The sequence below is a fragment of the Furipterus horrens genome, unplaced genomic scaffold, assembly GCF_987537825.1.
Source record: "Furipterus horrens unplaced genomic scaffold, mFurHor1.1.pri manual_scaffold_13, whole genome shotgun sequence".
In the NCBI taxonomy this organism is placed as follows: Eukaryota; Metazoa; Chordata; class Mammalia; order Chiroptera; family Furipteridae; genus Furipterus; species Furipterus horrens.
This window is the reverse complement of record NW_028327183.1, coordinates 15,718,984-15,746,727: the sequence shown is the minus strand read 5'-3', so window position 1 is coordinate 15,746,727 and position 27,744 is coordinate 15,718,984. Positions and strand designations below refer to the sequence as shown.

Below are 27,744 nucleotides of genomic sequence, written 5' to 3'. Positions count from 1 at the left end.
AGAAACAACAGCAAACTAAAAAGGGTTAAAAATCCCAATTGAACTCTTTGTTTCGAAAGCATATCTCTCTGCATCCTCACAGAAGACATGACGACCCCAGATGCCAGTGAAGGGCCTGAGGGCTGTGCTGGCCTAATCTCTCAGGCTCCCCACAGGAATATGGAGCATCACAGACCTTCAAACTAAGGACCGGCCCATCCCAGAAAGCACGTCCTGTGGTCAAGGTGAAAACCAGAGCCCCACAGCCCTTCATGTAGTGACCAGCCACGCCATAGAGAGAACAGGCAGGAGACACCCAGGGGAGAAAGTGTGGATGTGGTGGCTTTGGTCAAAATCCACAGTGGGTTCTTACTAGTCATTGGTGTCATTACTTGAATCATCATTGTGACCGTGAGGAAAATATCAATCTGGTCCTAAACAGATGAAGACTGCGTTGTCTGGCAACATTAAAATGTCAAATGATGGCCCACAGCAATGCTGCCCACATAGGTCTAAAGCCATGGAGCTCCCTCACATTCAAAATGCAACAGAAAGAAAGGTAAATCATAAAACATTCTGCTCTTGAAACATTTTCTTTTTTTACATAAATACTGTAAAACTAGGTTTATAAAATAAAATCATACATAAAAGGAGCAAAATTAAGTAAACGAACTTATAACTAAGATATTTAAAGTAATTCAAACTATATTAGAAAATATGATTACATATTAATTTTAACTATTCTCTGTTCTTATTAAAGTGAAAAGCAATCTGGAAATACACACATACATATGGAGTATATAACACACACAAAATACACATATGAAACCATACCCTAATTCGTATAAACTAGCCACAAGAGGGCGCTTCAAGAATGGAAAGAGATCAACAGAATGAATTCCTTTAGAGCAGTGGTTCTCTACCTTCCTAATGCCACGACCCTTTAATACAGTTCCTCATGTTGTGGTGACCCCCCACCATAAAATTATTTTTGTTGCTACTTCATAACTGTAAATATCTGATATGCAGGATGTATTTTCATTGTTACAAATTGAACATAACTATAGCATAGTGATTAATCACAAAAACAATATGTAATTATATATGTGTTTTCCGATGATCTTAGGTGACCCTTGTGAAAGGGGTCGTTCGACCCCCAAAGGGGTCACTACCCACTGGTTGAGAACCGCTGCTTTAGCTGATTAGTTTAGTAAGTATTGGGCACACATTTTTAAACTTCTGAAGAGAAACTCCTATTCCAAATTCTTTATTTTTCTATAGCCATAAGCTTTGCCAGATGCATTTATTTTAAGGGTATCCATCCATGTCTTAAGATTTCAAATCTTAACTATAAGGTCAACGTATCTAGTACTTGGTAAATAAGTCTTTACATTACCATACAGACTTGAATGATTGAACAGTAAAACTGCCATCGTGCACACAGGATTTTATGAATGTGTTCAGAGCCATGTAGAAGGCTTAGAAAAACTTTGGTACTTAAACAAAGAAACCAGGTTTCTTCCCATCATGATCATTTAAGAATTGCCATATTTCAGAACATTTTTAAGTCTGGCACACATGATAACAGTTTTTACTTTACGTACAACAGTTCCATTGAATTACTGTTAGAAGAAATGCCAGGGTCTGTACCTAGAGAGACTTCCTTGATGAGCTCAGCAGCAGCATGGCAACCCTGAACAAGTATCCTGGTCCAGGTTGACAGATCCCGATGTGTCTCCACCCTGAAGAGATGCATCTCAATGCCCTGCCGAGAGCCTGTCCTGGTAGCAAATGTAAGGTCAGATCCAAGTGAGGGTGATCGACATCCAGAGCCAGAATGAACCAACCTAGGACCACAAACAGAGCAAAGGTTAAAAGTATTTAATGTACTGCTAAGAGGAAAATGACAGCAATTTATGCTGATTGATATGCAAAAAACTGCAAAGGCCATCAGCAGTGTTTGGAAAAGTATATTTCAAAATAAGATTATAATCTTTTAAGAATATACAATTCTGTTTTACCATAAAATGACCCTTGGTGTCACAGGCAGAACACTGGGCAGGTGGGCCAAGGTCCCAATTTTCCACTGGCATTTTTATTTCCCTAGAGGCCATGCATATCAATGAAACAGTCAATTCTGATTAGAAAATGATAAGCCCCCACACATGCATTGCCCCCCTCATTATCAACACCATTCACCAGATTGGTACATTTTTTTTGCTGAGGATGAACCTACACTGACACATTACAATCACCCAAAGTCCATAGTTTACTTTTAGGGTTTACTCTTATTGTACATTCTATAGGTTTGGACAGATGTATCCATCAGTATAATACCATACAGAATATTCTCAGTGCCTCCAAAATTCTCTCTACTCTGCCTATTCATCTTCCTTCTCTCCTAGCAACCCTTGATCTTCTTATTGTCCCCACTCTTTTGCTGTTTCCAAGATGTAATATTGTTGTAATTATACAGTATAAAGCCTCGTCAGATAGGCTTCATTCACTTAGTAATGTGCACTTAAGTATCCTCCATGTTTTTCCCCCCATGGCTTGATAGCTCATTTTTTTTTGCTCTGAATATTATTTCATTTTCTGGATGTGTCAGCAATTTATTTATCGATTCACCTACTGAATACATCCTGGTTGCTTCAAAGTTTTGGCAACTCTCCATAAACATCTTTGTGCAGCTTTTTGCGTAAACATGTTTTCAACTTCTTTGGGAATAGCTGGATTGTATCATAACATTACGTTTATAGGAAACTGCGCAACTGTTTTCCAAACTAGCTGTAGCATTTTTGCATTCCGATCAGCAAAGTATGAGAGTTCTTGCTGCTTCACATCCTCACCAGCATTTGGTATTGTCAGTGTTCCAGATGTTGGCCATTTTAATAAGTGTGTAGTGGTATGTCATTGCTGTTTAATTTGCATTTCCCTGATAACACAGATGTGCAGTGTATTTTCATATTCTTATTTGACATCTTTATATCTTCTTTGGTGAAGTGTCTATTAAGGTCCTTGGCCCATTTTTTAATTAAAGTATTTGTTTTCTTATTGTTGAGCTTTAACAAGTTCTTTGTGTATTTTGAACAGTCCTTTATCAGATGTGTCTTTTGCAGATATTTCTCCTAGTATGTGGCTCATGTTCTAATTCTTTTATCGTTTTTTAATTTTATAATTTTTAACTTTTATTTATTTTAATTTATTTATTTATTGAAAGAGTAAGGGTGGGGGGGAGAGAAAGAGAAACAGTGATTTGTTACTCCACCTATTTATTCATTCATTTGTTGATTCTTGTATGTGCCCTGATCAGGTATCAAATCCGCAACCTGGTGTATTGGGACAATACTCTTAACTGAGCTACCTAGCCAGGGCAGAAATTTTTAATTTTACCCCAGTCTACGTTATCAATTATTTCTTTCATAGATGTCTTTGGTTTTGTATCTAAAAAACCCATCAACACACCCAAGGTCATACAGGTTTCCTCCCTTGTTGTCTTATGAGACACTGACAGTTTTGTATTTTGAGTTAATTTTGTAAAGGGTGTGAGGTCTGTGTCTAGATTTATTTTATTTTTTTTGCATGTGGATGTCTAGTTGTTCCTGCACCATTTGTTGAAGAGACTACCTTTGCTCCATAGTATTGCTTTTGTTTCTTTGTAAAAGATCAGTTGACTATTTTATAGGGGTCTAATTCTGGACTCTCCATTCTCTTTCATTGATCTATCCTTTCACCAAAATCACACTTGTCATGATTAGCGTAGTTTTATAGCAATCCTTAAAGTTGGGTAGTATCAGTCCAATTTTGTTCTTCTCCTTTAATATTGTGTTGGCTATTCTGGTCTTTTGCCTCTCCATAAAAACGTTAGAATCAGTTTGTCAATATCCATAAAACAACTTGCTAGAGTCTTTATCAAAATTACATTAAATCTATAGATCAATGTGGAAAGAACTGATATCTTGACAATATTATGGCTTCCTATCCATGAATATGGAAATGGAATCTCTCTTCATTTATTTAGTTCTTGTTTGATTTTGTTCATCAGTTTTATAGTTTCCCTCATACATATCTTGAACATATTTTGTTGAGTTATACCTAAAACGTATTTCATTTGGGGGGTGTGTGTGCTAATGTAATTGGCATTGTGTTTTTAATTTCAAATTCTACTTGTGCATGGTTACTATATAGAAAAGCAACTGATTTTTGTATAATAACCTTGTATCTTACAAAGTTGTTAAATTGTGTATTAGTTCCAGGAGTTTTTGGTCATTTCCTTTGGGTTTTTTACATAATCATGTCATCTGTGAACAAAGAGAGTTCTGTGTCTTCCTTCTCAATCTTCACATCTTTTACTTCCTTTCCTTGCCTTGTTATATTAGCAAGGACTTGCAGCATAATGTAGAAATGCCTGATCTTAGTGGGAAAACTTCATTTTTATCAGCACTAATTATGTTAGATGTAATTTTTTTTTTTTGGTAGGGAGTTTTTATCAGGTTGAGAGAGTTCACCTCTATTGCTAGTTTACTGAAGAATTTTATCATGAATGGGTGTTGAATTTTGTCAAATGCTTTTCTAAATCTCTTGATATTATCATGTGATTTTCTTCTTTAGTTTGTTTATATGATGAACTACATTAATTGATTTTCAAATGCTGAACAAGCCTTGCATATCTGAAATAAATCCCACTTGGTTGTGGTGTATAATTCTTTTATACTTTTTTGGATTTGACTTGCTAATATTTTGTTGAGGATTTTTACATCTATGTTTATGAGAGATCTTGGTCTTTGATTTTTGTAATGTCCGTCTGGTTTTGGTATTAAGGTAATGCTGGGCTCATAGAATGAGTTAGAAAATATTGCTTCTGCTTTTATTGTCTGAAAAAGATTATAGGAAATTTCTTCCTTAAATGCTTGGTAGAATTCAACAGTGAACTCAGCTGGGCCTGGTGCTTTCTGGTTTGGAAAACTACACTTTCCTCAAAAATTAAGTCAAAATGAATCTTAGATCTAAATGCAAAACGCAAAAGTATAAAATTTCTAGAAGTCATCTTGAGGAAATCTAGGTGATCTAAAAAACAAAACACACTAAAATCAAGATCCATGAAGTAAAATACATTAATTAAAAACTTCTGCTCTTTGAAAGACTCTGATAAAAGAATGAAAAACAATCCACAGAGTAGGAGAGAAAAACGTGAAAAACACATATCTAATAAATGACTGGCATCCAAAATATACACAAAACTCTTAAAACTCAACAATTAAAAAAAAAAAACACTTAAAAAATGGGCAAAATATGTCTTGGTATATATCCAAAAGAATTAAAACCAGGTTCTTAAAGAGATATTTCAAGTCCATATTCATTGTAGCATTATCCATAATTGCCAAGAGGTAGAAGCAACCTAAATGTCTATTGATGCGGGAATGGCTTAAGGAAATATGGTATCTACATACAACAGAATACTATTAAATCTTAAAAAGAAGGAAACCCTGTCATATATTTAACACAGATGAACCTTGAGAAAATTATGCTACATGAAATAAGCCAGCCACAAAGAGACAAGACACCACATGACTCCAGTTATATGAGGTATCCAAAGTAGTCAAACTCGACAAAACAGAAAGTAGAATGCAGTTAACAGGGATTGTGTTGGATGGGGAAATAGAGTCTCAGTTCTGCAAGATTATAAAGGTCTAGAGATGTTGCAGAACAATGTACATATAACATTACTGTTGGACACTTAAAAATAGTTAAGGTGGTAAATATTGTTATGGAGTTTTTACCATAATTTTTAAAAATCTTTGGAGTTACGAAAAATAATGGACAGAAGATCTGAACAACCACCTCATCCAGATGGCAAATAAGTACATGAAAATATTTTTCCATTACGTAAATGAAAAATCGAGTGCAGGAAGAGCAGGTTTGTCAGGGAAACGTGGGATTTGTTTTTAGAAATACTAAGTTTAGAATAGGTATTAGATGTAAGGTTTGTACCCAGAAGAACTAGAAACATGTTAGCACAAAAACTTGTTCACAAGTGTTCATAGCAATATTATTCATAATATCCAAAACGTAGAAATAACTCAAGTGTCCATCAACCAATGAATGGATAAACAAAATCCATGCCCTGCCCGGGTAGCTCAGTTGGTAGCTCAGTTGGTTAGAGTGTTGTCCTGATACACCAAGGTTGCAGGTTCAATCCCTGGTCAGGGCACATGTAAAAAGCAACCAATGAATGCATGCGTGGATAGAACAAAATTGTAACAAAATCAATGTTTCTCTCTCTCTCTCTCTCAAATCAAGCAATAAAAAAAAAAAAATTTTAACGTGGTATATCCAAACAACAGAATATTATTCAGCTATAAAAAATCAAGTTGTGATACGTGCTACAGCATGGGTGACCCGTGAAGACACAAAGAGCTATAAAATGCATAACTCCACTTATGTGGAACAGGCAAATCCATAGAGATAGAAAGTACATTTGCGGTTGCCGAGGGCTGAGGGAGGGGAAAATGAGGAGTGACTGCTAATGGGTAAGGAGTTTCTTTCTAGGGTGATTAAAGTGTCCTTATATTGACTGTGGTGACGGCTGCACAACTCTGTGAACATACTAAAGATCATTAAAAAGTAACCTTCCTTAAGGTTACAATATGTTGTTTTATAACAACCATTTAATATAGTTTTAATTTATTCCCTTCTTCCAAAAATATTTTCCCTATGTTTAAGAAGTTTAAGTAGATCAGCATAACAGAACAAACATACTTCCTCACTTATAAAAATCCAGCAAAGTTTCCCATACAGAATTTTTAAAAACTTGGCTGAGAGATGTATACAGCAAAGAGAAATAAATAAATGGCTTGTTGCCTTCATTGTAGGTTACATACCTATAATATTTTTCTATTAATTTATTGGTTCCTTCCTTTACTCCTCTAATAATAATCTGAACAAGAACACATCTAAGGGCAAATGGATGCTCCTTTACATTTCCTTTGTCAGGGAGTCACCATGGGTTCAGATAAAAGGCAAGAGTGTGTCTCTCTCAAAGAAAAGGCAGTTTATTCTAATCCACCAACTGGTTTAGCCAAGTTAATTACTATAGTTCTAGTGTATAGTGGCTGTACTCTAGAATCACCTGGTGGATACCTTTTAAAAATGACTGATACCCACCCTGGTTGGGTGGATCTGTTGGCTGGAGTGCCATTTCATGCACCAAAAGGTTTTGGGTTTGATCCCAGGTTGGGGCATATATGGGAGACGGCCAACCTGTTTCTCTTACATTGATGTTCCTCTCCCCTCCATCCCCACCATTCCTCTCTCTTAAGATCAATGAAGCATATTCTCAGGTAAAAACTGATTTAAAAAAAAGACTGATGCCTAGGTCACATCCTCAAAAGTCAGATTTAACTGATCTAGGGTGGGGCCCAGACTACCTTATTTTATTAAAATTTCAAGAGTGTAGTGATGGTAGAGAAGCACTAAACTAGTGGTTTGCTACTTTTTTGGTCGGAGTATGCTTCTATACTCTTAAAAACTGCTGAGTACTCTAAAATGCTTTTGTTTATATGGGCTATATTTATTAATAATTACTATAATTAAATTAAATTAAAACTGAGAAATTTAAAATATTAATTCAGTTAAAAATAAAAATAACCACGTTACATGTTAATATAACTTATTTTTATTAAAATATTTTCTAATACAAAAAAAATTAATGTGATGAGTGGCATTAATTTAAATTTTTTACAAATCTCTTTAATATTCAGCTTGATGAAAGACAGGCGAATTCTCCTATCTGCTTCTGCATTCTGTTGCAGTATGTTGTTGACCTATATGAAGAAACTCCAGCTTTGCACAGTATGTAGTTAGAAAAGAAGTATTTTAATAGCCTTTTCAAATACTTGTGGATATCTTGTCCAGCAAACCAAAACTCAAGTAGTTTCTTAAAGGTTAGTTGTAATACAGAATCTGTAACCTTATCAATAGTTTTCATATCTCCTATTACATTAAAAACCCACTGATTTCTCTTACACTTTGAGTGGATCTTTTTTATATGTCTGCATGATTTTGTAACATCATGTATTGGTCACTTAGAAAATTTTCTTTTTCTGAGCTATGAAGATTGTCCAAACGTTTAAAGCATCTTATTATACAATATCAAAAAGTCATATTTGCTAATACTACCACTGATATCATCAGAAAATTCTTTAGGTATTGGGAAGCTGTCAACTCACAGTGACAGATACAAGTTTTCCATAATTCTAATTTCTGTTAGAAAGCTAAAATTTTATAATTGGCAACAAATTCAATCAGTGTTTTTCTTAAGTGACAAAATCATTTTGGTCACTTTAGAGAAAGATGTCTACAAATACCCAAATCTGACTAACCATAGTTTGCCATTCAGTTGTTATTTCAAGTAAAAAATGGTGTTTCATTAAAAAAAAAAAAAAAACCAACCAAACAAAAAAACAACCAAACCCGGCTGGTGTGGCTCTGTGGGTTGAGCACTGGCCTGCAAACCAAAGGGTTTGATTCCCAGTCAGGGCACACGCCTGGGTTTCAAACCAAGTTCCCAGTAGGGGGCACGGAAGAAGCAACTGATTGATGCATCTCTCGCACATCGATGTTTCTCTCCTTTCTCCCTCCTTTCCCCTTTCTCTAAAAATAAATAAATAAAATCTTAAAAAAACAATACAGCTAGTTCAGCTCACAACTAAACACACATGTGCTCTTCTTTTGAGAAAAACCATCACACTTCACAGAATATTAAAAAAATGAATACTCAAGGATTGAGAGGGAATAAAATAATTTTTACTGCTTCAACAAAATGTTTTGAGGTTAAATTGGCATTTTTTTCCGTGCTACAAGCCCATACAGTTTGGTGCCAACTGCCTTGATTCATGCTAAGGCACCAGCAATTTTACCAACCCTCAGTGCAAATGTTAACAGTGAAAAAAAGCAAGTTATATCATAGTAATAGTTTTAAACTTACAGATCCCCTGAAGAGGGGATCCCAGAGGTACCATAAAAGTAGACTTGAAGAACCACCTCACTGAGCTGATTCCCAGAGAACCAACATGCCACTTAATCATTAGCTATTTCAGCAGGAGTTAATTAAATTAAGTTTCGAAATTATTCCACATATGATCCAAGTAAGACAGAGCATGGGGAAAGTGACAGGGCGTAGTCTACCATATTCAGTTTGATTGTTAATCCCAAATCAGACATAAAAAATAGAAAGTCCAGGAAAATTTTTCCTCCAGATCAGATTATTATAATATTTGGCAAAGGGAATCTAATGCAAACCAGCTGTCGAAGCCTTGCTCTGAGCAGTTGGTTAGCACACACCGCCAAAAGGCCCCCTTTAGTGGCAGCGGCCAGATGAGCTCATGCAAAGGCGTTTTAGCAGCTTTTGCCTCAAGAGTCCTATGAGCACACCACCACTCACTTTTCCACACTGTAAAGCAGTCATAGTTTCTTTGGATCTTTTTTCTCTTCCAGTCAAAGAAAGCGTATTGGAAAATAGAATAAAATGCACATCCTGCAAAATGCACAGCCCCTGCAAAACCAAAGTGTTCTTCTACCTGTATTGTGAATCTGGCTTTAATCTCAAGAGGTGTGTAAAATAAAAATAAAAATCTTCTTAATTTACTACTTTCATGCTTTGCTTAATTCTTCCCAGGTCTGCAATATCAGCTCTTAAGTAAATACAAACACCCGCACCCACACCTAGCCTTGGTTCCCAAGAATCTGTAAAGGTACAGCCAATATAATTGATAACTCATGTTAATTTACATCATCCTAACAATGTTCTTTGATTTTTTACTATCTACTCTTGGGGATAATCTAGGTCCTTAATTTCTTTTTTCTTCCTTATATGTTTATGCGATCTTATCCACTCATAAGAATATGTTGCAAATTATTAGAAATAGAATTAGTGAAAAGTGAATATTCAGCCCTTTCTCATTACTCATATAAATCACAAACTCTACACTAAGAAGACACAGCACACCACTTTCTGGCCTTGTCTTTCTTTGTGGTATACCTCCTGGTCTGGTTCCATCCTCTGGTCTCTTAGTCACTGGCGATACTCTACCCACTCTGAGAGCCAGAGGATGATTATGTCCCTCTGAATTCTATCATGCAGTGACTTAAAACGATTCCACTGGCGGACATGGCCACATGGAAAAATTAAGCCTCTCATTGGCCCATTATCTTTGCCCCTAATCCACTGGTATATCCTGAACAAGGAGTTAAAATCCCTGCTGTTATATTAATTTAATTTAGTAAGGAATAAGTCTCACCCATTAAATTAATATCCTAGTTAAATTTGCATGTCTAGGTGGATCCAAATAATATATTTGAATTCCTCATTTAATATGAAACTTTCACACTACTTGTAAAAACTGTTGTAGAACTAAGCTCCTCTTTTAACAATGGCCAAATTAAACCAATTATACTTTTTATCTAGAATTCTTGATTGACATATTTTCACTTAATAATAAATTATTATCACTAATTTAAGCAGCTAACAAAATAATGTGTCAGGTGCCACTGCAGGCATTTTACAAGGACTAACTCATTTCATACTCACACCCACCCATTTGGGTTTCATTAACAAATGAAGAATGTGTAGCACAAAAAGGTTAATTAACATGCTCCCAATTACCTACCAGACATGGCAGAATATGGATTCAAACTCAAGCTTAAGGATTGGCCTTAGGCCCTTCTATGAGGTCATATTGTTTTTGAATATTATAACATTTTTATTGAGATATAATTCACATGCCATACACTTTACACATTTAAAGTATATAGTTCAATGGATTTTAGTATATTCAGAGCTATGCAACCATCACATATAATTTTAGCAGGTTTTCAATATTTCTCCCATTCCTCACCGTGTCCCCCCCTTCCCCGTCAATGACTAATCTTTCTCTATAGATCTGCTTATTCTGAATATTATAAACAAATGGAATCACATAATATGTGGTCTTCTGTGTCTAACTCCTTTCACTTAGCAAAATGTTTTCAAGCCTCATCCTTGTTGTAGAGTTTATCAAAATCTCATTCCTTTCTATTGTTGAACAGTATATTCTATTGTATGGATATACCATATTTTGTTTATCCATTCATTACTTGGTGGACACCTGGCTGTTTCCACAGTTTGGGTTTTATGAATAATGGTGTTATAAACATTCACATATAAGTTTATGGGTGGATGTAAGTTTTCATTTCTCTTGGGTATACAACATAGAAGTGGAATTGTTGGGTCGGTATGGTGACTCTGTGTTTACCCTTTTGAGGAGCTGCCAGACTGTTTTCCACATGGACTGCACCGTTTTACATTCCCACCAGCAGTGTGTGAGGGCTCCATTTTCTCTACATCCTAGTCTACACTTATTATTATCTATCTTTTTAATTATAGTCATCCTAGTGGGTGGGAAGTGGTATTGCACTATGGTTTCGATTGCATTTCCCTGATGACTAATCATGTTGAGCATCTTTTTATGTGCTTATTATCAATTTATATATCTTCTGGGGACAAATGTCTATTCAGATCTTTTTCTCATTTTCTAATTGGGTAATTTATCTTTTTATTATTGAGTTGTAAGAGTTCTTTATATTTCCTAGATACAAGGCCTCCAGATTAGATATATGATTTGCAAATATTTTGTCCCATTCTGTGGGTTGTCTTTTTACTCTCTTGTGTTTTGTTTTGTTTTTGCTTTTCACTTTCTTGATGGTGACATTTGAAGTTCAAAGCTTTTAATTTTGATGAAGTCCAATTAATTTATTTTTTCTCTTGTTATTGTGCTTTTGGTGAGATATCTAAGAAAGCTCTGCTTAATCCAAGGTCATGAAGATCCACTCCTATATAAAACTAAGACTTGTAGCCCTGGCTGGTATGGCTTAGTGGATTGAACACTGGCCTGAGAACCAAAGGGTCACCCGTTCGGTTCAATTTCCAGTCAGGACACATGCCTGGGTTGCGGGGCCAGGTCCCCAGTTGGGGGCATGCAAATGTCAACCGCACATGGATGTTTCTCTGCCTCTCTTTCTCCCTCCCTTCCCCTCTCTAAAAATAAATAATGTTTTAAAAAGTTTTATAGTTTTAAGTCAAATCTTTTTTGTACCTCTTCTCTAGTTGCAATTAATACCACATTGAAAGTACAAACACAACCACCCATTTCCTTCTTTAGTACCAAAATACTTTGGTGGTCTGGGCCCAGTATAGTCTATGGTCAGAAATTATTTGTTCATAGGCTGTTATTTCTAGTATTAAACAAAAGCTTACCTATGGGATGTCACAGGTTTCTGCTCCATTCCTCCAGTGACACATAGTTAAGGAAATGTCTAAGAATAACACTACCCTCCTTGCATTTTATGATCGTAACTAGAGAATAAACTTTTTCCATGAAATTTAAACTTAAGAGATTGCTTCATATTCCTAAATTCTCTTTGAAAAATATAAATTTAATCCCTTTACTTATAACTACTGAGACAATACATGTTTTCAGAGGATTCCTGTCATGCTCCCAATGTAACCGTGACAGAGAAAGTATAACTTAAGTAACAGAATTTTACTCAACTAAGATTTCTTGAGGCCCTACGATATGCAAAGCATTAAGGGAAGTGCTAAGATGAGTAAATTGTAGTTCTTGACCTCAAGAAGGTTATAATTTAGTTGGGATTAACAAAACAAAAACAGAGAAACTGATGGTTAGATTCAGTCCTCCTGTAGGACCCTTATGTCCTGATTAATGAGGGCACACCTCCCTAATTCTGAGGCTCAAGAAATTTCTTATCTCTATTCTGTGATCTAGGTATTCCAGCTCTAGATTAGGAGTTTCAGAGAAACTCCTGAAAAGCTATGTAAAAATTATATTTTTATTAAAAAATGATATATGTAAGGGAACTTGGCAAGTTGAAGGAAATCCTATACAGCATGAAAGTCTTCCTATAATGTAAAGAGTACTCCTCCTCACATGAATCTTTTTAGCTCAAAGCAGGAACTGCCCCTTCCCCTCAACCTCTGTTCCCTGTGGGACACAACAGATGGTTTCACCATTTACCTGTTTTGACTATCAAATACTTTTCTGTGGGGCTAATGTGTAGTTTTTTAGTTACATCAAAATGTCATTTTTAAAAGCCCAAATAAAATTGAATGTAAATATGTCTTCTAGTTTAACACCAGATAACTAGGATCGAGTTGTCTCTTAAGACATATTGGCCTCCAAATCTACATGTCTCCATTCTTTGCCCTTCCAACACCCCGCATCTAGCATGCTAAAAACATGCTGTTGCTTCAGGTCCAATCAATGTTTATTTGATGGAATCAAAATTATATGCTCTTACACCAGAAAGAGAAATTGAAGAACATTTTGGCTCAAATGTGTGGTTTATCCACAGTACCACATTCTGATTTAAATGATTTCATCACTCAGTCAAAAGGCTACCACAATTTCAGTGGTTCTCTAGTCACAGTCAATAAAATAAAAGAAAAAAAACACTATTTACTTATCTTCATGACTAAGCAAATCTTGAAGGGAGTAGTTAGGAAGCTGCTTCAACAAATTAATAAATGCACACAAAATACTAATGACAGAAACCACTTATTCTGAGCTAGAAGATGCAAAGTAATCGATAAGAATGTGAAAGAAAAGTTTTTTTGTCTGAATCAACTATATCAGCTACTTAAATTCTATTTTAGGCACTAAGATAATAGAATTCACTTTAAAATTCATTTTTTCACTTTATTATTCTTTAGAAGATTTAAAGTAGGAGAGATATTTTACTTCTTTGTCTTCTGTCTTACCTTGTGGCAACAAGGGGGTAGCTGTGACATGGTGATGCCCAGGCATCCCTTGTCCACGGCATGCAGTCATAAAGCAGCAGGTCCTTCTCAGTCACAGCCATGAGAACCGGTCTCCACTGTTGTCGTCCACCATCTAGTTTTGCCTGTTACAATGGTGAAATCCAGAAAGCAGAACTAACACTAAGGATATATAATTGTGAAAGTCCCTTCAGTGATGACCTAACATAGTGGTCCTCCATTTTCTTTCCCCATCCATATACTCTAAACATCAGTATTTTTCAAAATTTTTAATAAGAAATACATTTTGCATTGCAACCCAATACACACATATATAAATAACTGAATTTAAAAATGTCCAAAATAATACAATTCCTACATTTTATGCAGTGTGCTCTGATAAATTTCTATTTTAGTTTTTTTTTTTTAATGCTGATGACTATGTTTGGAAAACACTCATGTAAGCTATTGTCAAACACTTCCCTATTATGCTTAGGAAGTCTATGCTACAGTTTCAAGTGTACCATTGCATTTACTTGCATAAAGTTCAGTTTTCTCTGTGAAGGTTTAAAAATGCAGGAAAACCGCCACTGTTTATCCATAATGGGAAGGATCCAAGGCCCCAAAGCAAAAGACTATGTTCAAGAAAAGCTCTGGTATCATCAAAGTATTTGCCCTCATGAGATAAGATCTTTGAGCAGACAATGCTTAACAGTGTATTTTAACACTGATCCTTCAGTTCACTATCACTGATGGACGGATTCAATGAGAATCCAAATTGATGAATCACTTGTCCCTTAAAGAGTTATCTCAGAGCCACTTTTTATTTTCTCCTCCTTTATGACTTCTGAAGGTAGTTTGAATGTGGTAGAGCATCTTAAGAATACATCCTATAATCTGAAAAGTGGCCTAAGTGGTTCTGTTCTAACTTCTGTCACTGGGACTTTTCTTCCAGCTAGAGTCACCTGCTGATGCCAGGAGTGGAAAATGAATTCCACCCAGTGAAGTGACCCTTGTTCTAATGGGTGCTGAAAGCATGAAATACATGAACTGACTCTGAGAATTCAAGCAAAGTATTATAGAAATAATTATATTTTTCTTACTAGTGAACCCAAGTTTTCTAAGACTCTATATTATTCCATGGGGAAATCTGTAATATCTGGAGGGAAAATATCATCTCTAAAGAGGCTCTCTGGATTCTTATATTTTTGGGTCATAGGTATCCCAAAGGGATTTCTAGTTTATATGTATTATTAAATTTTTGTCTCTGAGACTGTTTGGGATAATATTTCAATAGGGAAAATAATGTAAGATCTACCTTCCCAAAGGGTTAAAATGATAATCTGATTTTTTAAAATTAATTATCCTCTAAGTTGTAAGAAAGAGATTTTGAAGCCTACATCAGAGTAAATGAATTTGGAAATCCTAAGTTAAATTTATTTATTCCCCCCAAAAGATATTTTAGGCTGTAAAGGAAACTGCTAATGTCAACAGAAGTAATATACAATTTCAAGAGAGAAAATTGTTCAATTAAAAAACTTTAAAAATGTTTATTCTGTAGCTCTCTTGAGTCCTTAATTTTTGGAGAATATCCTTTCCTTCTTCCACTTACCATTGGGAAAAAAAATGAAACCTCAATTTAAGTCATTCTGTCTGCCTATTTGTCTTAACTTATAAAGATACGGTTTGCTTTTACTGGAGTCAAACGCTACATAAAGCATGTGTTTTCGGTTGTGGTAACAGTGCAAGCAGCCTTGGGGCTCCACTACTGAGGTTTTGGCTGCAGTAAAAAGGGACACAAAAGTTAGGATTCTGGTTTGCTTGTGTTTCAACACCCCATACATCCATATGCATGTATACACTCTGGCCAAATAAAAGCCTCCAAATTTTACTTTCTAATAAATAGTGAATAGCACTAAAGGTGAAAAAATACTAATAGTCAGTACTCATTCCCTAAACCTGTTAATCTTATGAATCCTGTCAAGTGATATACTTCTGTTCTTTATTTCTTTTTATAATAGAGAAACAATAAATAAACCATTTCACTAATACAAATTTGAGTCTTTACACATTTTGGGAATTATCAGGGACAAAGGAGAAACTGTGGAAACAAACCTTTCTCTGGCTGTTCTGGCTTTTCTAATCTATACTCAAATGCTTTAAAAAAATGTGGTTTTATAGATAAATACATGTTCCCTAGTTAGTGTATTTAAAGAAAATTCCCTTTCAAGAATATAACCAACTAAAAGGTAAACTATCAGTCACATAAAAATCAGTATCAATAGAAGGCAGAAGTCCCTATGCACAGAACAGATTATTTATCAGTTACCAAATATCTGTATTACAGGTTTTCCCTGTTTCAAGCAAACTAGATTTATGACAATGTGAAATAACAAAAAGGATAAATTAAGGAGTATTTAAAGTTTATAAATAAATGATTCTTTCTTAATTTATCTGTCCTAAATGACTATATTTTCTAAGTACAACTGAAACAGTTTCACTTATATGTAAGCTTTTCAGGAGATACATCTCTTGCCAAAAGAAATGTTCATCTATATTAAACAGGTTACATGATCTGAAATTATCTTGACCACTTTCACACTCATAAAAAACCTTATAGTCGGAAAAACTTTTGGCATTTACCACCTAGTCCAACCTTTATCAGATACATAAGATCATAATACCTCTGAGAAATGGTATCCAATCTTGCTTGAACACCCTATTCTGAGAGTGATATTTAGTTTGGGTAACTCAAACACTGTTTCAAAAAAGTAAAATGCAACAATATTTTTTAAACAATTTTATTTATTTATTTTTTAGAGAGGGAAGGGAGGAAGAGAGGGGCAGAAGCATTAATGTGCGAGAGGTACATCAACTGGGTGCCTCTCGCACGCCCCCAGCTGGGACCTGGCCCGCAACCCAGGCATGTGCCCTGACTGGGAATTGAACCAGTGACCTTTCAATTCACAAGCTGGTACTCAATCCACTGAGCCACACCAGCCAGGGCTCAAGAATATTTTAGAAACATTACCTTGAATTTAGTTCAGTGGTACTATTTTTAAAGTGGTTGAAATTTTCTTCTCAGCATTATTTCCCAACCCTGCAGTTGTGTTCTTAGACAAGATTTTATAATTAGTGACTTTTTGCTTCCTTTTTGTATGTATATACAGAGACAAAGAAAAAATTACTGAGCATGTACTATATACAAAGCATGAGGCTAAGTTCCCTGGAGGCAATAAAGATTTTGAAAAAAATGTGCTCCTGTCTTCTAAAAGCTCACAGCTGAGTGGAGGAAACACACATAATACGGTCCATAAAAGACAGACTGTGATGAATTGGTGCCTTTATTTTTCTCTTTTCTACTTGTTCATATGTAGCATAAACCACATTAAGTTCACTTTGAAAGTCTGACAACTCTCATACATTGCTGGAAATCTAAATTAGTTCAACCCTGATGAAAGGCGGTTGGACAATATTTATCAAAATTACAAATGCATATACCCTTTGTGGTAGTTTAAAAAACATGATCACAAATTCTTGCCCTGGCTGGTGTGGCTCGGCTGCTTGGGCATCATCCTGCAAACCAAAGGGTCACCTGTTTGATTCCTGGTCAGGGCACATGCCTGGGTTGTGGGTTTGGTCCCCAGTTGGGCATGAAGTTTTTCTACTCTATCACAAACTTAAGAACCAAACATATTCAGATACGTGGGTTCCTTTATTATACCGTCTACCTGAACTTGGGAAATCAGAGTTTGGACAGCACATGTGTAGAAGGACAAACTACAAAGTTACTCACTGTAGCATCATTTGTAATGGCAAAAGGTTACAACAACAAACCTGGGGAGTCCTTATTTAGCTACAACCATGCATGGAAAATGAGACAGTTGTAAAAAAAGAATGCCCTCTGTTCAGTGATATGGAAAGATCTTCAGGATATATCGTTTAATGAAAAAACAAGAACAAGAGCTCTGGCTGGTGTGGCTCAGTGCATTGAGCACCAGCCTGCAAACTGAAAGGTTACCAGTTCAATGTTTTTCTCACACATGGGTGTTTTTCTCCCCCTCTTCTTCCCTCCATCTCTAAAAATAAATAAATAAAATCTTAGAAAAAGGAGGATATATGTTCATATGATTTGCTTTTATTTGCATAGAAGACCTCAAACAAATCACTAGAAAGGAATGAAATTGATGACCTCTCTAGGGAAATGGGGTGGGAATTAAGTGGATGAGGGACAGAAAAGAGAGTAATAAGACTTTTCACCTCTTTTTATTCTAATTTTTGAAACATGTGAATGTGTTACTTTTTTAAAATCATAAAGATTTCTAACATTGCTGAAAGCATGAAACAATTACCACTCAACTGAGTTTTTCAACTAGTACATAAAAAAGTAAAAACAATGATAAACATAACTAAAATACTAAAACTTTCATAAGTCCTAAGTACCTATACCATGACTTTCATTTGCTTCTTCTCTGCCTAGTCTAATTATGCTTCTTAGAAATTATCACAGTACTAATTATGTGTTCTAATTTATTGTAATTATTACTTGAAATGTTCGTAAAATTTCAGAGTTGACAAAAAGAATAGATTTTTGGAGTCCAAAATGGTCCACAACACAATCACTGAAAGCTGCCAAACAAAATCACTAGGCCGCACGATAGATTTACCAAATCAGAACTCTGCTGAGGTGGAAGGGTAGGGGGTAGACCTGGGAACCTGTACTTTGAACAAAACAGAAACTAAAGAACAAAACCCCCCTGGGCTGGTACTGACACAATCCCTGTCCGCTTGCACACACATGAGGAAACCAGGATACAAAAAGATGGAGGAAGTTTTAAAAAGATCTAAAATAGTGAAAAACAGAACTGGCTCTTGAACCCTCATCTCTGAACCCCAAGTCCAGTCTTCTTTTTCCAACTCCTTCTGGCCCAGCTGACAGTGAAGGACCCAAAAGAAAAAGTATGCACCATAACATCGCATAGAACTTTTAGTCTCCCTTACGTCAAACTTGGATTAAGTTCTTTCTTCCCCTTCAGCCAATGTCCACCTAGGTTTTCTTATTTCTCCTCATTTATTTATTTTTTTTTGGGGGGGGGGGGATTAGGCAATGGGTTTATTGAGGGCAAAGGGGGGGAAGCGGGGATAGAGAGGGGAAGGGGAGAGGCAGCTCCTGGACCAACTCAAGGGCCCACAGGAGCAAGGGGAATGGGGAACAGGGAATGGGGACTCCCGGTCCTCCTCGTGGGCCCACAGGAGTCCCCTCTCTTCATTTTTTAGTTGTGGAAGACATCTGTCTAATGGCTTGTAAAATAGTTTGCATATTTTATACTTTTCTCAGAGCAGGAAGGTAAGCCTGCTGCCCCTCACACTCTGTCAACAGAGCAACACAGGAGCTGGGAAACTATAACCTGTGGGCCAAATGCAGCCCACTACTTGTTTTTATAAATAAAAGTTTTATTGACACACAGGCACACCTATTCATTTTCATACTGTCTATGACTGTTTTCTCACTACAATGGTAGACTCAAATAGTTGTGACACTATCTGGCCCTTTGCAGAAATAGTTTGCTGATCCTGTTCTAAAATCATGAAAATTGTACTCCGTCATTAAGAACAGATTGTAAATAAGAAACCACTTTTTAGTTATGTTGTGGTGATGATTATCATGATGGTCAGTTCTTCCTGTGGAGGTGGTAATTAGCAACAAGGAGCTAAATGGTAGGGAGGAGAAACAAAAGATCTGTAAGCTAGATATCCAGGACCTGACTATACGGTCTATACATACACGAAATCTGTTAGCCAGATATCCAGGACCTGATTTTATGATAAATACGAAACATGGAAGAACCCTCTTGGCTCTGAATGGCAACCAGGTGAGACACTGCCCTGCCTCCCAGCCTACCTGTTCTGCCAGCCAGGCAATGTGCTTGACCTCCTTGCTGCCTCCTGCTGTACTGGTTGCACCAAGCATGGCATTGAGTTCAGCCAACACCTGTGGGAGGAGAGCCATTATGTTGGTGTGGATAGCTACGAACCAGGAGTGCGCGGTGGCTGTATCCTTGCAGCGTAGGATCAACGTGTTCCTGCTATCGGGAGAATGTAGCTCTATCAATCTGTGTGGAAAAAGAAAAAAAAAAGTGAGCTAGATCAGAAGTCATCAAACCTGCCAGGGTTTAACATACATCACTGGAAATCTATTTTAATTTTACATTCCAGAATAGATACTTTCTCTTAATTCCATAGGGTTCCATTCCAGAGAAAACCACATATGGAAAGGTAATCATCAGAAAGACTGTTGGGTCTCTTGTTTCAATCTGTTAATATAATGACCTAAGATGAGGAACTTGTTGTATAATCTATACACTGTGCCTTAATTTCCACATCAAAGAAATGGAAAGCATGCTTGTTCAATCTCACAGGCACATTGTAAAGAAGGAATTGAGATTAAAAAAAATATTTAGAAGATACCTTATAAAATATCATTATAAGGTATTGCTAGGTAAATAAAACCTACTGCCAAATAGTGAAGTGAAATTTCCACTGTGTGAAATAAAGAAAAAAGAGCTGAAGAATATGATTCTTTATGAAAATTTACAACTGTTCTCTAGTGTCTGGGTAACAGTATATAATTAAACCATACATTGAATCATAGTAGAAAAGTAGTTAATTTAAGATACACCTTCTATTCTTTTGTTTTTTAACGATTTTATTTTTATTTATTTTTAGAGAGGGGGAAGGGAGGGATAAGAGAGGGAGAGAAACATTGATGTGCAAGAGAAAGATGTGCATCATCTGTTGCCTCCGACTGGGGGCCTGACCCGCAACCCAGGCATGTGCCCTGACAGGGAATCTAACCGGCAACCTTTCAATTCACAGGCTGGTGTTCAATCCACTGAGCCACACCAGCCAGGGCAAGAGCTTCAATTCTATGACTATTATTTGTTAATGCTTAACTGAGAACAATCTATCATTATACTTCAAAAGTAACCTTTAGGAATTAGCTAAAATGTTTAAAGTACATCAAACAAATTCTTTATATAGCAATTTACTGGGTATTGTTCTGTGTTTTGGCCGAAGTTTTTGTCAAATGAGTTTAAAAAGTCAAATAAATAAATGACTAACATATATATATTGCTGTGTTCTAACAGTTTTTTCATAATGGAAAAAAGAAAAGCTCTTAGGAGTGTTTTTCATGGTAGGCTAGAAATTGACAAATTGCCACTGATCAAGAAAAGATCTCTTTACTCTTACATCTTTCTAAAGACAGTTTTTGAGCCCTGACTTGGTAGCTCCGTTGGTTGGAGCATCGTCCCAATACACCAAGATTGCGGGTTTGATCCCCGGTCAGGGCACATACAGGAGTCAACCATTGAATGCATAACCTAACTGGGTGGAAGGGCCAGTGATGTCCTTAATTCAGACCCTACATTGGGCTGACTGTTTAGTACAGAGGCTAATCATTTCCACCTGGTTGCTTTGGCACTGTAACCAGCTTAACATCCTTTAAACACATGCTGAAAGTTCAGCCATAAAACCACGACAAGAGATTTCTTCCACTCCTCCTTGTGGCCTACTTAGTACTACAGATAGGAATCAGTTCATCCTTCTCTGGGCACAGAACACAGCCCTTCTGAAAAGGCCTTTTCACCTCTTACAGTTCCTGAGACAGTCTCTCAGGCACGTCTCCTTCAACAAGTCTAAACTCTGAAAATCTTAATGTCAAAGACCCTAGTTATTAATACCTGGAAAAATGGAAAATAAGCCTATTACAAAATACGACTAAACCTGATTAACAAGGAACACTAGGCTGGAAAAAGATGAAAATAGGAAGTAAAGTTGTCCCCATGCCAGGATTGTCAATTTTTCATGAAAAGAGAAATTTTGCAGTGTTTTTTAAAAAGGGGTTGTGAAATAGCAAATTAAATTAGAAAAAAACAGAAAAGAAACTCCAAAATTTTGATGATTCCAGGATCTAGAAGAATCTGCCTTTGAAGAGAAAGCCCCCCTACACATAATAAAGGGGACAAAGTATTTCCTAAAGCCTACTGCTGTTTTAAAAGAAAAATTCATATGAAAACTCTTCTAACAATTATTTGGAGGCAGTCTGCCAGTAATTGTCTGGGTCCACAGGAGAGGAGGAAACAGCTACAGTGCAAAGAGTTTTGGCTTCTAGTCAAACCACCGAGGATTTCCTGAGAAATGCAATTCCATTTTGATCATATAAATCAAATCAATGTTTAGGTACACAGAAGCAAAGGATTGAGTAAGTCTAGTCTTCTTATTTCTTCCGTTCAGTAAAGTCTTTGACATAACTTATGTGTTCAGTTTAGTAATAATCACATTGTTTTATGTCATAAAGCCAAAATTTACCTTCTACATGGAAAACAGCCAACATGAAGATGAACAAAACATTGTGAACCTGCTCAAAGGAAACAGGTTTACATTTCTGAAAAGCAGTGTTTAAGAACACCTTGTTCTTGCTAAATTCCACACTGCCCACAGTGCTGTTTGCTATGGAACTGGCTCATGTTCTCTCCCTGAACTTCATCATTATTTATTTAGCTTTCATTTCCAGAATGAACTGTTTATAACTATCAGAAGCATCTAGTGAGGTCTTGAGAACTCAAGGTGGAGGAAGAAAATAAACTTCCTCTTCCTCCTTACTTACTCATTCTGATGGTCAGCCCTTTTTTCCAGCTCTGCATAGTGCATGTGAAACTAAGAAAGAGTAGTAAGACAGAAGAAAAGGATGCTTCCCTCTCATGTCAAGTAAGTTTTTCTTTTAGAAGATAAAAGAACCATAAAGAGATTCCTATATACCCATCAGAATAGTTAGTATTAGAAAGACTGACATCACCAATGTTGGCGAAGATGTGAAGCAACAGAAACTCTCCTGCATTGTTGGTGGGGATGTAAAATGGCACAGCCACTCTGGGGAAAAGTCTGGCGGTTTTCTAAAAAACTAAACATACACCTACCCTTTGATTCAGCAATTCCACTCCTAAGAATTTACCTGAGAGAAATGAAAGTGTATGCCCACAAAAAGAGTTGTATAAAAATATTCACAGTAACTTTATTAATATTAGCTCCAAATTGGAAATAGCTCATGTGTCCATCAACATGAAAATGGATAAAGTGCGATATATTCATACAACAACACTACAGTATTCCCTCACTTATCACGGGTATTACATTCTAGACCCCCCCGCGATAGGTGAAAATCCACGAAGTAGGAACCTTACATTTATTTTAGTATTTATATATATTTTAAGGCTTTATAAATCCTTCCCACACACTTAGAAACCGTTCCCAGTCCCTTATTAACCTTTCCCACACCCTTATTAACCTTTTCCACACTTTTATAAACACTACTTATGTTCTTAAACATATTCTACACCCTTAAACCTGCGTAACTTTAACAACATACATATACAGCACCGCAGAACCCCACAATATAGTGAAAAATCCGCGATAAGTAATTAAATATATTTTAAAAAATCCCACGATACAGTGAGGCCACGATAAGTGAACCGCGATATAGCAAGGGACTACTGTACTCTGCAACAAAGAGAAAGAACCACTGATACATGCAACAAGATGGAGGAATTTTTTTTTTTTTTTTTTTAGAGAGAGGGGTTAAGGGAGGGAAGAAGAGAGGGAGAGAAACATCAATGTAAGAGAGAAATGTTGATCGGTTGTTTGTTTCTTGTATGTGCCCTGACTGGGCACCAAACCCACAACCAAGGCACATGCCCTGACCGGAAATCCAACGGGCAACCTTTTGCTTTGCAGAACGAAGCCCAACCAACTGAGCCACATCAGTCAGAGCAGATGGGTGAATCTTAAAAACCTTACAGGGAGTAAAGAATTCTATCACAACAGAATACACATGATATGATTACACTTATATGAAGTTTTAGGATAGTTAGAACTAATCAGAAAGTCAGAATAGTAGCTGCTTTGGGAAGCAGGAGAGACAAATGACTGAGAAGAGTCACAAAAACTTTCCAGGCGTGTCCTGGCTGATGTGGCACAGTGGATGAAGCGCAGGTCTGAGGACCAAAGGGTTTTGCTTGTTCGATTTATAGTCAGGGCATATGCCTGAGTTGTGGGCCAGGTCCGCAGTTGGGGGCGCATGAGAAGCAACCACACATGGATGTTCCTCTCCCTCTCTTTCTCCCTTCCCCTCTCTCTAAAAGTAAAGAAATAAAATCTTAAAAAAAAAAATTTCCGCGGTAATGATAATATTCTCTATTTTGATACATTTGGGTTATATAATTTTATGCATTTGTCAAAAGCTATAATTTGCACCCTGGCCAGGTGGCTCAGTAAATTGGAGCATTGTTCTCTACACCAAAAGGGTGCAGGCTCCATTCCCAGTCAGGGCACATACCTAGGTTGCAGGTTCAATCCCCATTCGGCAGTGTATATGGGAGGCAACTGATTGATGTTTCTCACATTGATGTTTCTCCCTCTCTCTCCAGCTCTCTCTCAAATCAATAAACATATACTCAGGTGAGGATTAAAAAAAACTTAAGATTTGTGCATTTTATTGTATGTAAATATTACCCCAAAGGAAAAAAAAAAAAACTGTAATTAAACACTGAACTCTAGTTATTTAAATGAATGCTTAAATATTTAGAGGGAAGTTTATTAATGTCTGCAATTAACTCTAAAACGCATTTAAAAAATCTGGATTGATGAATAGATGGACGGGCCAATCTGTGATAAAGTAGGTATAGCAATATGTTAATGGCAGAATCTAGTTGGTGGGAAATGAACATTGATTATAAAATTCTTTCAGTTTTGCTACATGTTTGAAGATTTTCATAATATTAGGGAAAAAAATAAAGAATGATGGGAAGCCACATGCCTACCTATGACTTAAAAACAACTTCACAAGTATGTTCCAGATTAGGGAACATCTAAGCTTATTTCTTGCTTAAGAGTTTTACATGAGACTATGTGGAAGATAAAGATTTTCAAATTGAAACATAGTCAGTTATATAAAGCTGCAATTTGGTAAGTGTCTTGGTGACATACGTCCTCATGAAACTTATTTTTGCTGCTCTTGTATGAACTGCTTTTGGTTTGGTTTTGCACGGCTTCAAACGTTGTAGCTGTGTCACCTGCCGTGACACTTCCCTTAACAGAGTGGAGATAAATTTAAGGATCAAAGAGCTTCAAGTGGTTTTATAGATGTTATCTTATTTATCCTTGAAGTAGTTTTTAAAGAGTGTAGTTGAGCAGATATTATTATGTCCATTTTACAGACAGAAAAAAAAAAAAAAAAACAGGACAGAGAAATTAAGGGACTTATTTAAGGTCACAAGGACACTAACAGCACCTATAGCATATTGAAAGCTCACTCGGCCAATTTTACAATCATTATCTTATATAATCCTTACATACCCCTTCATTTTATACAGGAGGAAACCAAGGCTTCTGGAAAACAGCTTGACCAAAGTTACAAAGACCATCATCCTAATTCCTGCCTAATTAATCAATAGTTCTCAACATTTTTTTCTGCCAAGACAGTATAGATGCTCACATTCCTGTGGGTATAAGTTATGCATAACTCTGTCAGGTACCCGTAATTCTATTGCTTTTCTTTTTCTCTGGAATGCAAGTAAGAGCAATAAAGGAATAACCTTGCCTCTCTTTCAAATTATATTAAACAAAATGTTAATTATTTGCAAATTTTGGTATTTCAAGTAAAAAGTAGAAACAAATCACTTTGCAGCATTAAGACTAGGACTACAGCTCTGGCTGGTGTGGCTTAGTTGGACATTGTTCTGTAAAGAGCAAGGTTGTGGGTTCAATTCCCAGTCAGGGCACATGCCTAGGTTGCGGGTTTGGCCCCTGGTCAGGGAGCATACAGGAGGCAGCTGATCAATGTTTCTCTCTCACACCAATATCTCTCTCCCTCCCTTCATCTCCCTCTAAAATCAATAAGATTCATTCCTTCTAACCCCATTTTACTCCCCAGGAGTATACATCATTAAGCTTCTCGTTTGTCCAAAAATTTTCCATATATGTACTGTACATAAATGTGTGAAGTAATTTAAATATGGAAAGCCAAAAATTATTCTCTCATCTCAGACTGTTTTCCTCTGTGTAATTTAGTCAGGAATATTATAGCATAATAGTATGCATAAATAATATTGCAACATGTCTAAGTTTGCAAAACTGTAAGTATGATGTTCTGCTCAGGTACAGCTCACCTGTTCTCCAGATCCGGCATGCTTAGGTTTCTAGCAGCAAAGCACATTTTGAGAGGAATGACCTTTCTGTCCTTGGTGCTGTTCTGGTGTTTTGGAGAACCAGAGTCCTCACTGCCACTAAAGCTTGGTGACTGGGGAGCTGCACCTTCCCATGGCAGATCTGACACTAATGATGGCTTCTTGATATACGGTGTTACTTCTCGGATGAACTTGACTATGAACAAAAATCAAAGGAGAAAATTAGTATTTTTGCTTCCAATAAAAAATGACAACTAAAATACACACATTCACGAAATATCTGACATGGTAAAACAAAACAAAACAAAACACTGAGTTAAAGAGCCAGCACACAGAACCTTAGGGATTGGAGGGTCCTATAAGGGCATGTAATCCAAATGAAAGAGCATCGCTATTCTAAAAACTTTAACTTCTAAGCTTGCATGTGTTGTTCCATCTGCTTAGGACACTCCTTTCTCCCTTTGTCTGCCTGGTCAACTCAACTCAAGAGTCACCTCCTCAGCAGCCTTTCCCGTCCACACTCTCCAGATTATTAACACTACACCTCTGTAACAACCTCTTAGAACCCTGGGTCGTAATCCTTTGCTAAAACTTCTGTTCTCCTGCTGGTTGTTGAGTTCCCCAAGGCAGCAGTTATGATTTATCGAATCTTGGCATCCAATATCTAGAACAGTATCTGTTTTAATAAATTTTTCAATAAATGAGTGAAGGAACAAACTTGATTTGCCTCAGTAGTTGACCAGCCATGAATGAATATCCTGGTGACAGATTCAGTACCCCCAGGGACAGCATCATCTAGCTTTAGATGAGTCAACATTTAGAAACCTTGAAACTTCCACTCATCGGTTTTCTGTCCGTTGAAGCCATATAGAACAATCTCTTCTACCTGAGAACACCTTCAAATATCTCTTCTCTGGACTAAGCTAAGTATCTCTAGTTCACTTCGATTCAATTCCATCAGCATTTTTAGCTACCTACCAAGTGTGAAGCATTAGGTCAGGCACTGAGAAACAAGAGCAAATGAGGCGTGCGCCCTGCCCTCAATGAATGGTCAGGCTAGCAAGGAAGGCAGCTATGCAAACAGATCATTACAGTTTGGAAAACAAGTATAAAAATAAGTGTATTCAAAAATAAGATATTTCCATTAATGGTGGCCTCAAATTAAAATATAGCTTTTAGTAGATGGGAAATGTTTTAAAGTTTAATTTTAGGAATCATATAAAATACTTCTTTTAACTCAGGCACGACTGGTAACTACTGTCATTTGAAGCAGTGTTCTTGTTTCAAAAACTAGATAAACCAAAGATTACTAAAATCTTAAATAGCCCTAAAAAGATAAATAAATAGTTGAATGCAGATGAATCAGTCACCATTACCTCTGCTAACATCAATATGTTATATTGTATTCTACCTCCCTCTCAAATTCCAAAGTGGGAGGTCATTAGAGCAGATCACGGGGATGGAAAACTTGAAAGGTATTATCATTATCAGTGCTTTTCACTATAGTAGCTAGCATTAACATTTTACAGCTTAGAAGTTCTACAAGCCTATGGAACTTTACTAACAAACAGCCCTGATGCGGCTGGTTGGGCATCAGCTGGCAAAATGAAAGGTTGCCCAATTGATTCCTGGTCAGGGCACATGCCTGGGTTGTGGGTTTTGTCCCCAGTTGGGGCACATATGAGAAGCAACAGAGAAATATTTTTCTCTCAC

General features: G+C 36.5%; 1 protein-coding gene across 1 annotated transcript in view; it reads right to left on the bottom strand.

Annotated features, from left to right (window-relative positions):
- SNTB2 (syntrophin beta 2) overlaps nt 1-27,744 on the bottom strand; it is an 80,461-nt gene that overhangs the window by 11,012 nt on the left and 41,705 nt on the right. The window contains exons 2-5 of the mRNA XM_090260043.1: nt 26,014-26,227; nt 19,692-19,902; nt 13,793-13,935; nt 1,630-1,826 (exon numbers count right to left, since the gene is read on the bottom strand). Coding sequence (XP_090116169.1) covers nt 1,630-1,826; nt 13,793-13,935; nt 19,692-19,902; nt 26,014-26,227 — 765 coding nt within the window. The remainder of the gene's footprint in view (nt 1-1,629; nt 1,827-13,792; nt 13,936-19,691; nt 19,903-26,013; nt 26,228-27,744) is intronic.